This window comes from Rhynchophorus ferrugineus, unplaced genomic scaffold (assembly GCF_030347505.1).
Source record: "Rhynchophorus ferrugineus isolate W39M unplaced genomic scaffold, kcgeb_rfMv2 rfM11, whole genome shotgun sequence".
Taxonomy (NCBI): Eukaryota; Metazoa; Arthropoda; class Insecta; order Coleoptera; family Curculionidae; genus Rhynchophorus; species Rhynchophorus ferrugineus.
This window is the reverse complement of record NW_027472590.1, coordinates 11,956,322-11,970,050: the sequence shown is the minus strand read 5'-3', so window position 1 is coordinate 11,970,050 and position 13,729 is coordinate 11,956,322. Positions and strand designations below refer to the sequence as shown.

The following is a 13,729-nucleotide window of genomic DNA, read 5'->3' as shown; positions in this document are numbered from 1 at the left end:
TATATTTATACCACGTGACAATTTTTTTGTTCTATACAAACACAAAAACTTAAACGGATTTTTTGTAACACGTACCATTTTAAAATTTTAAACTATCATAAATTAATGTACTATAAATGAATAAAGACAGTATGATAATTTTAAATCATATTTACTTCTTTATATTATTGATTTTATAAAAAAATAGTAATATATATTTACAAATCTTATATATAAAAATGAATCGCAAAATATGTTCCTAAGCGCATAACTCAACAACGCCTGGACCAATTTGGCCAAATCTTTTTTTAAAATGTTCGTTGAAGTTCAGGGATGGTTTTTACGGCGAGAAAAATTAGAATTATTGCTGGATAAACCCTAAAAATAGCCCTTTTTGTTTGAATTTGTTTCGTGTATCAGTTGACAATTCATCTGTCATCTGTCAAAAGTCATCTGTAACAGACAACTTTTTTTTTTTAAATTTGATATGACTTGAACTCAAATCCTTTTAATCCGTATGAATTGTTTTATTTATTTAAAATTTTTTATTTGTTTAAAATTTAATTCAAATTTTAAATAAATAAAACAATTCGTACGGCTTAAAAGGATTTGAGTTCAAGTCATATCAAATTTAAAAAAAAAAGTTGTCTGTTACAGATGACTTTTGACAGATGACAGATGAATTGTCAAGTGATACACGAAACAAATTCGTATATCGTGTTTTGTGCAGAGTGTTTAGTTAGTTAGTGTTTGTTTAGTTCGTGATTAGTGAAAAAATAATTTATATTTGATATGCCTCCTATAAGACGAAGCAATTTAGGTAGAAGAACCAGAAATGCTATAAACCAAGCTAATTACCGATCTAATCGTACTGCACAAGAACGTGACGACGGAAATGAACGTGAAAGAATTCGGATATCACAAACGCGTGAAGCGCGAGCGCGACATTCAACTAATAATCGCGCAAGTTTGAATCCAGCTGCTTTCAGTTACGATGTGTCAATTGACTACAGTAACTACCAATGTGTTGTTATTGGTTCTATGAACTTGGTTTGCTCACACTGTAAGGCATTAAAATACAAAAACGAAGCCAATGGATTGTGTTGCGCAAATGGTAAAGTGAAATTGATACAATTGGATCCACCACCAGAACCATTGTACTCATTGGTTTCAGGAATAGGAACAGATTCTATACACTTTTTGACACATATTCAACAATATAACAATTGCTTTCAAATGACTTCATTTGGGGCAACAAATGCAGTTCGGGAAAATTTTATGCCAACTTTCAAGGTATGTATTATAGCAGTTACTCATAATTATTTTAGCGAACAAAATTTTCTGTCACCAAAGTTAAGATGTGTTACTAATCTTCAATTTCTTAATCATTACGAAATATATCACTTAGTCATCATATTATATGGTGATTCAGTTTCAGTGACACTTTTATTATATTTTATATTTGATAGATATTAGTTAAAACTAAATATATACTTTTTAAGATCAAATATTATTTAAGTTTGATCATTGACAATCCATTAATTTATACCACACCATAATATTTTTTTTATTTACAGATACAAGGGCAAATATATCACAGAGCAGGTTCACTGTTACCAGTGTCAGATAGCGACAACAAATTCCTGCAAATTTATTTTATGGGCAATTCACCACAAGAAATTGATCTGCGTTGTGCACATAACAATTTAGTAAAAAGGTCTATTGTAGAACAATTACAAACTTTATTTCATCAACACAATCAATTGATTATATTGTTTAAAACTGCCCTGGATCTGATGCCATCCGATAATCACAAAATTGTAATCAGAGCTGATAAAACACCTGCAGGTCAACATACAAGACGTTTTAATGCACCAACTATTGATGAAGTTGCTATCGTTTTAGTTGGAGAAAACTTGGAATCCCGTGATATTGTTTTACATCGTCGGAATTTTCAATTACAACCTATAAAGGAAACACACCGCTCATATGATGCACTGCAATATCCCATTATATTTTGGCAAGGTGAAGATGGCTACGATTTATCAATAAAAATGATAAATCCCATTACAGGTAACTAAAATATTAGTTTAGCTATGGCGATAATATTTCAGTCACTATATTATGTATTTTAATTTTATATTTGAATGTTATTAAAACAAAATCTGTTTACAGGTTCTGAAACCAACAAAAAAGTCAGTTCAATGAACTATTATTCATACCGCCTAATGATTCGGGAAAATGCAGATAATCACATATTGAAATGTCGGCGATTATATCACAAATATGTTGATGACATGTATGTTAAAATTGAAACGGAGAGATTAACATTCATCAGGTTGAATCAAACCAAACTCCGATCTGAAGAGTATATTCACCTTCGAGATGCGATTAATACTGATGGAAATGCACAGAATGTCGGTCGGATGACTATTCTTCCAGCAACATACATCGGAAGCCCTCGGCATATGCACGAATATGCTCAAGATGCCATGTCGTATGTTCGTCATTATGGTACAGCAGATTTGTTCATCACATTTACATGCAATCCGCAATGGATAGAAATTAAGCAGGAGTTATTACCTGGGAAATCATCCATTGATCGTCATGATATTACAGCCAGAGTCTTTAGACAAAAGTTGAAATCTTTAATGAATTTCATCGTAAAACATAATGTGTTTGGTGAGACACGCTGCTGGATGTATTCTGTGGAGTGGCAGAAACGAGGATTGCCACATGCACACATTTTGATTTGGTTGGTTGAAAAGATAAGGCCAAATGAAGTTGATGCAGTGATATCAGCTGAAATCCCTAATGTACAAGTAGATCCTGGATTGCATGAGGTAGTTATCAAAAACATGATACATGGTCCCTGTGGAACTCTTAATCAAAATTCACCGTGTATGATGGATGGTAAATGTTCAAAACGATATCCACGGACATTAATATCGGAAACAATTACTGGTAATGACGGTTATCCATTGTATCGTCGCAGATCGACAGCAGACAATGGAAAATCAACAATTGTCAAATTAAATTAACAAGATATTGAAATAGATAATCGTTGGATTTTTCCATATTCACCCATTTTATCAAAGACATTCAAAGCACACATCAACGTTGAATCTTGCCATTCAGTGAAATCGATTAAATACATTTGCAAATATGTAACCAAAGGGAGTGATATGGCTGTGATTGGAATTGGTGCAGAGAATTCTAATGATGAAGTTACCCAATACCAAATGGGCCGCTATGTCAGTAGTAATGAAGCAGTTTGGCGAATATTTTCTTTTCCTATTCATGAGAGACACCCTTCTGTTGTTCACTTAGCTGTGCATTTAGAAAATGGACAAAGAGTGTATTTTACAGCACAGAACGCAGTACAAAGAGCTGCTCAGCCACCATCTACTACATTAACCAGTTTTTTTGAGACATGCCAAAACGATGATTTCGCACAAACATTGCTATATTCTGAAATGCCAAAATATTATACCTGGAATCAATCCTCAAGGAGATTTATACGACGGAAACAAGGAAAACCAGTTCCAGGATATACAGATGTATATTCCACCGATGCGATTGGCCGGATATATTCAGTACATCCAAGCAATGATGAATGTTTTTATTTACGACTGCTATTAGTCAATGTACGTGGCCCAACATCATTCCAACAGTTACGAACTGTTGATGGTGAATTGTGTGGATCCTACAGAGAAGCCTGTCAACGTTTGCAATTGCTTGAAAATGACGCTCATTGGGATCAAACTCTCAATGATGCTGTAATATCATCACACGCTCATCAAATACGAACATTGTTTTCTATAATCATATCTACATGCTTCCCATCAAACCCAATTGATTTGTGGATGAAGTACAAAGATTATATGTGTGATGATATTTTGTATCAAATACGGAATAGAATGGGAAATCCAAATATACAAATCAGTGAAGAAATTTACAATGAAGCATTGATTTCAATTGAGGACATGTGCTTGATAATGTCAAACAAACTATTAATTCAATTAGGCCTGACCGCGCCCAATCGTCCAATGCATGACGCTTTTAACCAAGAGTTGCATCGAGAAAGACTGTATGATCTCAACGCTTTGAAAGAATTAATTCAAACAAATCTTCCACTGTTAAATGAACAACAGAAGTATGTATTTGAAACTCTTATGAAAGTAACAAATGATGAAACTGGAGGGATTTATTTCTTAGATGCACCTGGTGGTACAGGAAAAACTTTTTTTATTTCATTAATATTAGCAACAATTCGCTCACAAAATAAAATTGCACTTGCACTCGCTTCGTCGGGAATCGCAGCAACTTTGCTTGAAGGTGGTCGAACAGCCCATTCAGCACTAAAATTGCCATTAAATATGCAAAGCAATGAAACTCCAACCTGCAACGTTTCGAAGAACTCTGCAATGGCAAAGGTTTTGCAGCAATGTAAATTGATTGTTTGGGATGAATGCACGATGGCACATAAAAAATCTTTGGAGGCTTTAGACAGAACCTTAAAAGATCTACGTAGCAATAATAACCGATTTGGTGGTGCAATGATTTTATTAGCAGGAGATTTTCGTCAAACATTGCCAGTGATTCCACGATCAACGCCAGCTGATGAACTCAATGCATGTCTAAAGTCCTCCAATTTGTGGAAACATGTTAAAGTACTTCATTTAAGCAAGAATATGCGTGTCGAGTTGCAAAATGACCAATCTGGAAACATATTCTCTAAACAACTCATTGACATTGGTATTCCATGTTGACGGCTTGCTTTTGCTATGACTATAAACAAGTCCCAGGGGCAATCATTAAGTGTTTGTGGTATTAATCTAGAAAACCCATGTTTCTCACATGGTCAATTGTATGTTGCCTGTTCCCGTGTTGGAAAACCATCAGATTTGTTTATCTATGCGCCAGGTAATCAAACAAAAAACATCGTATACCACAAAGCAATATAATGATAATAATAATAATAATTATGATTCACATGATTAACAATAAAGCGATTACTTACTTTTCAATCCTTATATATGTTTTATTTAATTATTTTTTATTCACAACGCCCTATCACCAGGGTGATGGTTCTGTTCAGGAGAATTTTTTAAAATACGTAGGCACAAAAACTGCCACATTACAAATCTTTTTGACAGGACGAAGTCTGTCGGGTCAGCTAGTAGACAATAAATATAACAGCTCAGGTTTAAATGGTCAACAGAAAAAATGAGCCAAATATTCTAAAAGAAAATGACGTAATATTCACTTTTCCTCCTCTTAACAGTAGAATACTCTTTCATTATAAACCAGCAGTAATCTGCTAACATTTTTGCGTTCCATCTTTCTTGATAACGCTTTTCTATCTGTTTCATATCTTGGTGAAAAAGTTCACCTTGTTCGTCACTCATCATTCCAAGATTAGGGGAGAATAGATCGAAATGGAAATGCAAGAAATGTATTTTTAAAGACATTCTGTAAAGACATTATGTAACAAGTCATTCACTAAAAACTCGTTATTTTCAACATAAACATTGTCTGAAAAATCATGAATTATTTTCTTTAGAGGAAACTCATTGGTTTTTATATGTTTTCTTATTTGCGGGCCAAAAATTAAACCTAGTTTTATATGTAAAGGAGGAAGAATCACATTTCCTTGCGGAATAAGAATTTCGTATTTTTCAGTTCGTTTTGTTTCGTTTTGGCCAATCTTTAACTTGTTGTCTTTTGGTGTCTCCAATAACCCAAAAACAAAGAAAACAATATTCCGTGAAACCTTCATGTGGCCCAAGCGATATAACAACTTTTAGATCAGCACAAACATTCAGGTGTATTCTATGTATTTGATAAAGTCTAAATTTTGTTTCAACGAGTAGTGCTGGGAACTATCGAATGTTAGTAATTAATAATTAACTACTATCGACTGTTTCAGTCGCTATTTTCGGTTCGACTGTTTTTACTATTTTTTACCAGTGACTGTTTCAGTGGACTGTTTTCAGTCGCTATTTTCGGTCTGACTGATTTTGTTTACTATCGACTGTTTCAGTCGTGTACTTTTAGTTACTATTTTTGGTTCTACTAGTTTCATTCAATTGATTTTTAACGATCTGGCTCTGTAGTCCTAGGCGCAACCTTGATATAGGTATAATATGGAGGTATAATAAAAAAACGCTTATTTAAAAAAGATCTAGTAGTTATTGTGCGATGATTTTTAATTATGCCATGAATTAGTTTTTTTTTCTATGATTATGTATATGTTTAATTTTTATTTAGTATTTATGGTTATTGTACGTCGTTAGTTTTTAGGTTCTATTTAAACTATATTCATTAAAAAGACCGCTCGTTTTGTTTCAAGAAATATATACGGCAAGACAATTATGAACAATGGAGCTCAAGAAAATTGCATAGCCCAGTACAAAGAGGGCGTCGATTTTTATCAGTCTATAAATCCCAAATCGAAACGGTACGTCGATGCCAGAGCAATGATAAGTCCCTTAAGTCATGTGGTACGTATGGTAATATGGCCTCTAAAGAATTGCTGCAATTTCTGCATTGAACTGGCAAACGAAAAGGAAAAATTCGCTCATTGACGGACCCAGGAATATTTTCGAGGATCCTTCCCAGAAATACGACGTCGATATATTTAAGAGAGTCAACGAGATAAAGCCTTAATTAAACGGATAAAGCGCACGACAGATAATTTCTTAAATATTCCGCATTTTCTCCACCTAAATAACTCTATTCGTTCTGGCCAGAGGACGCCACTGAGTGATTAATACGTTCTGAAGTTTTAATTAACAAAAATTACGAGAGATAATCGACCTTACCATCGGGATCTTCTGAGAAATGCAGTCGATGGCAGAAAGCGCCTTTATTGCCGGGTTTTGAATTTCAAATAATATAACACTAGTCGTTAATATTGATATGAATACATTCCCGTCATTGTATTTCTGTCTCAATGAACAGTGATTGCTTCAATAATAGTCGCCAAATAAAGCTGACGAGAATTATTTGCAAAACAATAATATACGTACATTTTGAAATTAGCAAGTTATTTAATTTATAAATAATTTAGTTGTATACAAGACTACAATGGACAAAACAAAATGCGATGAGAAAATCCCAAAACAGTGATTATTAACAGTATTTAAAAATAAATGAACAAAATAGATTTGCGCACACATCTATTGATACAAGTTTGATTTTATCAGTATGTATTTCTCAAATTAAAATAAAACTAAACTACTTAAGAGAAAATTAAGAATACGCTTTTCCACTATACAAGTTCGTATAGTTTAGTTCGCTTCAATCTTCTGATATCCTGCTTACTACGTTACTATGATTTAGCAACCTCATTTCGTGTATTAAGGCGAAATCTTGGATCCCTTCGTATATCCATTTGATTTCGAGGTTCTCGTGCAACTCTTCGTTAGTTACGTAGCGATAAGCATTGGTAAAATTGTAGAACTTTGTTTAAACTGCATTGGATTGCCAAATGATTTGGTTTGATGTTTTAGTGCACACCTATAGGTCTAAATTGGCTTTTTGATTGACCGATAAACCAATCTCTTTGCTTTTTGTTTAACATGATGTTTCCAATTTAGCTCTACCATCGAGATGAATGGCTTGAGAGGTAATTAGAGGTAAGTAACTAAAAATGGGCTAGTGCTTTAATATGGTCTAGAAAGAAACAATTCTCAATAAATGTAATGATACAACAAACGACTATCTTCTGTTGCTTTCATTTGCCTTAACATCGCTGTTATTCATTCTATGGATGTCGGCCATCGAGAAAAATATCGATATTTCGATATATTGATATTTTAAAATAGATAAAATAGATATTTAGAAACAGACATTTTTAAATATGTCGATATACCGTTTTGGCGAAATCTTGGATCACTTCGTATATCCATTTGATTTTGAGGTTATTGTGCAGCTTTTCGTTAGTTACGTAGCGATAAACATTGATAAAATTGTAGAACTTTGTTTAAGCTGCTGCAGGATTGCCAGATGGTTTGGTTTGATGTTTTAGTGCACACATATAGGTCTAAATTGACTTTATGATTGACCGATAAACCAATCTCTTTGCTTTTTGTTTAACATGATGTTTCCAATTTAGCTCTATCATCGAGATGAATGCCGAGATATTTAGCTGATTCTACTTAAGGAATCGGACATCCGATTACCGGAAATATAATTAGGTTTTGTCATTTGGCCGCAAGGCAAAATTAACATTGACAGATTTGGAGTTATTAAACTGTATTTCCAATCTTTAGTCCATTTGTAGATCTTGTTGACTGTTACTTGTACTTTCTCTGCAGTCTTAGACAGAGGTATATATTTTGCCATGATAACTGTGTCGTCAGCATATGTTCCAAGTACTGTTCCTTTTGTTGTTAGATCCAGCAATATAGGGGACATACAGGAGTGGTCCCAAGATACTACCTTGGGGAAATAAATAATAACTTGAACAATATATTTAATTAAAGTTAGTTCTCTAATAAGTTAACTAAATATTCCTCTCTGAACTATTATTAGATGCTGGTATGCATTTAGGTTAGGGATATCTATAGATGAATACCCGAATTATTAATGTAAACAACTATTAAATTTCATGGTTCTGACATATCTTATAAAACTAATTAAAAGTTGTATTAGAGGAATGTCTATATATTTTTTCAAATTATTTTAGTTATTCTATTAGTGATACTGTTGTGATCATAAAGATCCTTCTTTAATTTGATGTTAATCTACCCAGTAAACTCAGTTTTTGTAGCTCAAGTAAATATAACAATAAAGTTGGAATAGTATAATTTGAGTTTTTGTTGGAAAAGTTTATATGGCTTAATAAACTCTATATGTGAAGGGGCATTTTCATAGTAAAAACCAATAGTGACCTCTGAAATATAGTTTAAATAGTTTCATAGTTTCAAGCAAGCATACAAATAATATTATATATGACTGAAATAATATTCCTTGCCGAATATGCCTCTCTTTACAGCAATATCACTTGAGGAATATTTCTAAAGACTATCCCCAAGGTTTAGCTGTTTATAATACAGTTTCAAAGATGCTTCATATCTTAACTGAGGACCTGCTAATGCATCTTGGATAGACAGGGATTAACATTTAACAAGCTATTTAAGGATTTATTTGCAACTAGCGACCCGCCCCGGCTTCGCACGGGTGCAATGCTGATACTAAATTAAATACACTACAGAAAAAATATGAACGTTGTATATAAAAACATAGCGGCCCGCTCCGACTTTGCACGGGCATAAAATATATATTATATGCCTATGTCACTCAATGAAAACATGATTAAAATCGATCCAGTATTTTTGGTTCATTCATTACTGCCCTTGGCCTGCACGCATTAAATTTGGAGTAAAACAATTCCTCTTCCCCTATACTTACTATGAAGATTTCCTGCTATCTTTGGAATATCTAAATTCATACAATTTTTATTACATTACACATTTTTAAACGCAAATTTTAAATTTGTAATATCTCCGAAAATATTTGTTTAATTTACATGCTGTAAGGAACCATATTGATCTATATTAATTGCACACTGTATTTAAGGTACTTAATTCGATAAGGATTAATGCCGTATTGCTTAAAATAGCTTCGTAAATAAGCCATTTTCTCACGTAAAAAGTAAACAATAAAAATGGTTAATGTGGGTTATCCCTAAAAGATAAACATATACCATCGCGGACTTTTTTTGTAGACCTTTTTATGGTGTACAATACTGTAGTACATTAATTTGATCTAACTCGTAGGGTTAGGCAGCGTTTTTGCTAATTGCTAAATAAGCCTAAAAAAATAGGTTAATTTACGACATCACGTTAGAAACCTCTAAAATTAGCAATGTTGCCTTAGTATATTATGCATGTATTATATATATAAACCTTCCTCTTGAATCACTCTATCTATTGAAAAACGCATCAAAATCCGTTGCATAGTTTTAAAGATTTAAGCGCACATAGGGATATAGGGACAGAAAAGGCGACTTTGTTTTATACTATGTAGTGATAACTTAATATTAAAGAACATTAGGAGTCTTATTCCATTTAAATATTTCTCTTCTGGTAGCCCTAGCTGGATGCCTTTTGCAATTAAACCTTCCTGTCAAAGGAGTGGCGTATATTTATAGGTAAACAGGTACCCGATTGAAGAATGTTGTTGTTTGCCTTTGCCAGCTGTTGAGAGCGTATAGAATGGCTCTTTCAGCAAGCTTCGGCCTAAGGTAATGATGACCTGTAATCTGAAGGAGCGAATTTTGTTCTTTCTTGGGTATAACCGTGATGTGCGCCTTGTGGGTTTTGGAAAGACTTGGTAGTTAAGAAGAAACGTCGGAAGCACTGTACCTTTAATGGAGATGGCCTCACTGATAATAGCGTCAATGTCTTTTGGTTTGGTACTAGTTGCGGGGTGTAGAGAATTCATCTGGGCCTCGTAGATCTCTGAAAGAAGCTCAAATTTTTCTTGGTCGTTGACCGCAAAGTTTCCTGTCTTCGCTGAATTAAGGGAAAAGGGGTGTAAATAAATAATACATTCGATAGTTTCGGTATTTTATTTAGCATTATTGAATTTCTTAGTACGTACGGACCCTCATCAAGGAATGGTCAAAATTATATTTCCAATATTCATTAAATGTTGTATTGTTTGATTTAAAGATATCGGCTGTCGTAGCCTACAAACAATTTTAGAGAATTGTAGTGATGCTGCTTCATCATATCCCAATATCTCGTATATGGTTCAACGATTTAAAGAAATGATTCTGATATAAACTACGAAGAACCGCTTAGAAAACTAACTAGATATAAAGTTCCAATCAAGACTTATTGGACGAAAACCCAGCTCAGCATAACAGTTCACAATCAAGCAAGTCTAGACGTTCACATGCGATGGATTGGAAAAAGGAGAAAAAATTACAAATAGAACTTCGAATCGTTTCCACATCGCGATTTCATTACTTGTCAGAAGTGTTATGAGTAGCAATAAAAAGTGGATCGACTACTACTAATAATGGAATATGTTTTGGTTAATATATATTGTAACAATTGTTCTCAACGAATACCTTTTTAAAATGAAAAAAGTTATCATAATATACCCAAGCAAGTTAATAATATTAAAATCTAAAGATTAATTTGTGATACAGTAATAATAATAAATTATACTTTACTACGCAATCATATATACTTTTTATTGTTTAAGAGAACTAAAACCGAAAAGGATTTATTTATATGGTACGTTTTTTAAAAAGTCCTTTCAACTACGTGATTAAAGCGTTTGGTTTGAAACTTTCTGGCACCTTCGGGCGTATTATAATTAGAACATAATTTATAACCATTTTATGAGCCCAATAATAACTATTTAATACACTTTCTTTCAAGAAATGTTCAAAAGTTAACTAGCGCCCTAGCTCGGAGATATCACTGATTAATTATACTTCGGCTGTCTCACCCTCCGCAAGGGCAATTATAACTAGCCCACGGCCAACGCTCACTAACTGGTGATCTATGACATGGCTCGTCTTCCAACAATTAGGTCATGGATAGGGCCGCTATTTCAGATTCGTGGTTATTAATTTTTTCTTCTATGCCACCTACAAACTAGCATTTATACGTCAAAATGAATTAAATGCTTGAACTCTATTAGTCCTTTAATAATAGATCGTTGAAAAAGGAAAGGAGTTAACCCAGAGAGGTTAAATAACCGTTAGATGGTTCCTTTAATAAAATCATTTACCGTAAAATTTTAAATTGCTCTAATAATTATATTCGAACGCACACTAATTGTAATGACTGTTTATAACACTAATATTCGCTGATACAGATGTTGAGGCTTCTAGCATTATTCATGATATGGTTCGCAGCGCAGAGTTTTGTGGCTTGAGAGGTAACTAGAGGTAAGTAACTAAAAGTGGGCTAGTGCTTTGATATGGGCTAGAAAGAAACAATTCTCAATAAATGTAATGATGCAACAAACGACTATCTTCTGCTGCTTTCATTCGCCTTAACATCGCTATCATTCTAGGAGATTAATATTCTAATAAATAAAAAATATATATATAAAATATATATTTAGAAATAGATATTTTTTAATATATCGATATATCGTTTTGGATATTTTTTAAAAGATCGGTATATCAGAGACAAAAAAAATCGATATTTTTTGCAATATATATTGGTATTTGTAATAAATCCTTATAATTAAATACCAAAATATATTAATCATTTAAAATTAAGTATCAAAATACATGAAAGCTTTAAAATCAAATTGACTTAAAAAAATATCGATATATCGGCCAAAAATATCGAAATTTTTTGAAAAAATTATATCGATATATCCATATTTTTTCGGTATCCGTAAATCACTCTACCTCATCAGTTCAGCGCTAGATATCAATAGAATAAGACATTGTCATTTCGCCGCGGTCTAAAAATGTAGGGATAAAAAATGTAACAATTTACTTACATGTTACTTATAGGATATAAATTATGACTTATGTAATGTAAATATGACTTGTAAAGTACAAGGCCAAGTTTATTTCAATCAAGAATTTCGAATATCAGCCATCGCTATGGTCTTAAAGATGAGCTGGCCCATATTCAGGTACTAGTACTTCGCTATCTAGACATCTGTTTGTAGTATTGGTTTATTTTACTTTTTCAGAATGGCACCGACAAAATCAAAAGCATCAGAGATGCATAGTTGTCGTAAGAAAGGCAAAGCAATTAAAAATAAATATATATGTTTCTATCTAATATATTATGTAAGCAGGCTTGGTGGCGTAGTGGTAAATGCGACAGGACGGTCCACCTACTGTTGCGATTGTCGCGGGTTTGAATCCTGCTGGGGCATGGTCATTAATTTATGCTTGTGATTGTCCCAGGCAAGAGTGTAAAATCCGACAAGGAAAAGTCAATCCGGTAACCAGGCTGGGTAAGACCGGGTGTTTTCTGAGATGATCTAAGTTACTCACTCTCCAGTCAGTAGGCTTAATGCCGAGAACCTTGGTTCGGAGCCCACATTAAACTGTAGATCCAGTTTAATCTTCAATTAGGTTTATCTGGAAACCCCTAGTTGATAAAAGAAGACTTTAAAATATATATAAACAAATATATACTATGTATATTTTGTATTTGATAGTATTTAGAGAATATTTAGTTTTAGTGTTAGTAACACTTAAAATGTATTATGTAATATTTAATCCAATAATGTAACAACGAAAATAACTCAGAACTGTAACATTTATTTTCGTATGGAATGTTTTTACTATAGAAATGCAAAATATTTTATTCAGGTTCAATGGAAAGGAACTTATTTACATGCCAACATATTTAATAGCATTAAAGATAGAAAATTCTATAAATTTCCATTAAAATGTTCTTAGATATATAGAAAAGATATATAGAAATTGCATACAATTTTTTGCATATTTTCGATCTATTTGCATAAAATATTAATAATACTTAAATTTATTTTATAATTGTTATTACCATTGTTTTATTATATTTTAAACATTCCCTTTCCTAAATAACCCCGGTGACCGGCCTAAATAAATAAATAAATAAATAAACATTCCCTGTATTCATATCTAGCGACTGTTGATCCTCTAAACTGAATTATCTATCCTTAGGAATCCAAACTTCTTCAAGATTTATGGCAGTTTACCTTCAATGTTATCTATATTTTGTTGTTATAAAAACATTTATTGTAATTGAAAATTATTTTA

The 13,729-nt window shown here is 32.8% G+C and overlaps 1 protein-coding gene across 1 annotated transcript; it reads left to right on the top strand.

Annotated features, from left to right (window-relative positions):
* Nucleotides 1-1,527: 1,527 nt before the first annotated feature.
* Nucleotides 1,528-3,020, top strand: LOC143204954 (uncharacterized). The gene is made up of 2 exons (XM_076417909.1): nucleotides 1,528-2,052; nucleotides 2,155-3,020. Exons 1-2 carry the CDS (start codon nucleotides 1,638-1,640, stop codon nucleotides 3,018-3,020), a joined length of 1,281 nt encoding a protein of 426 aa, XP_076274024.1. The 5' UTR covers nucleotides 1,528-1,637.
* The last annotated feature ends 10,709 nt before the right edge of the window (nucleotides 3,021-13,729 follow it).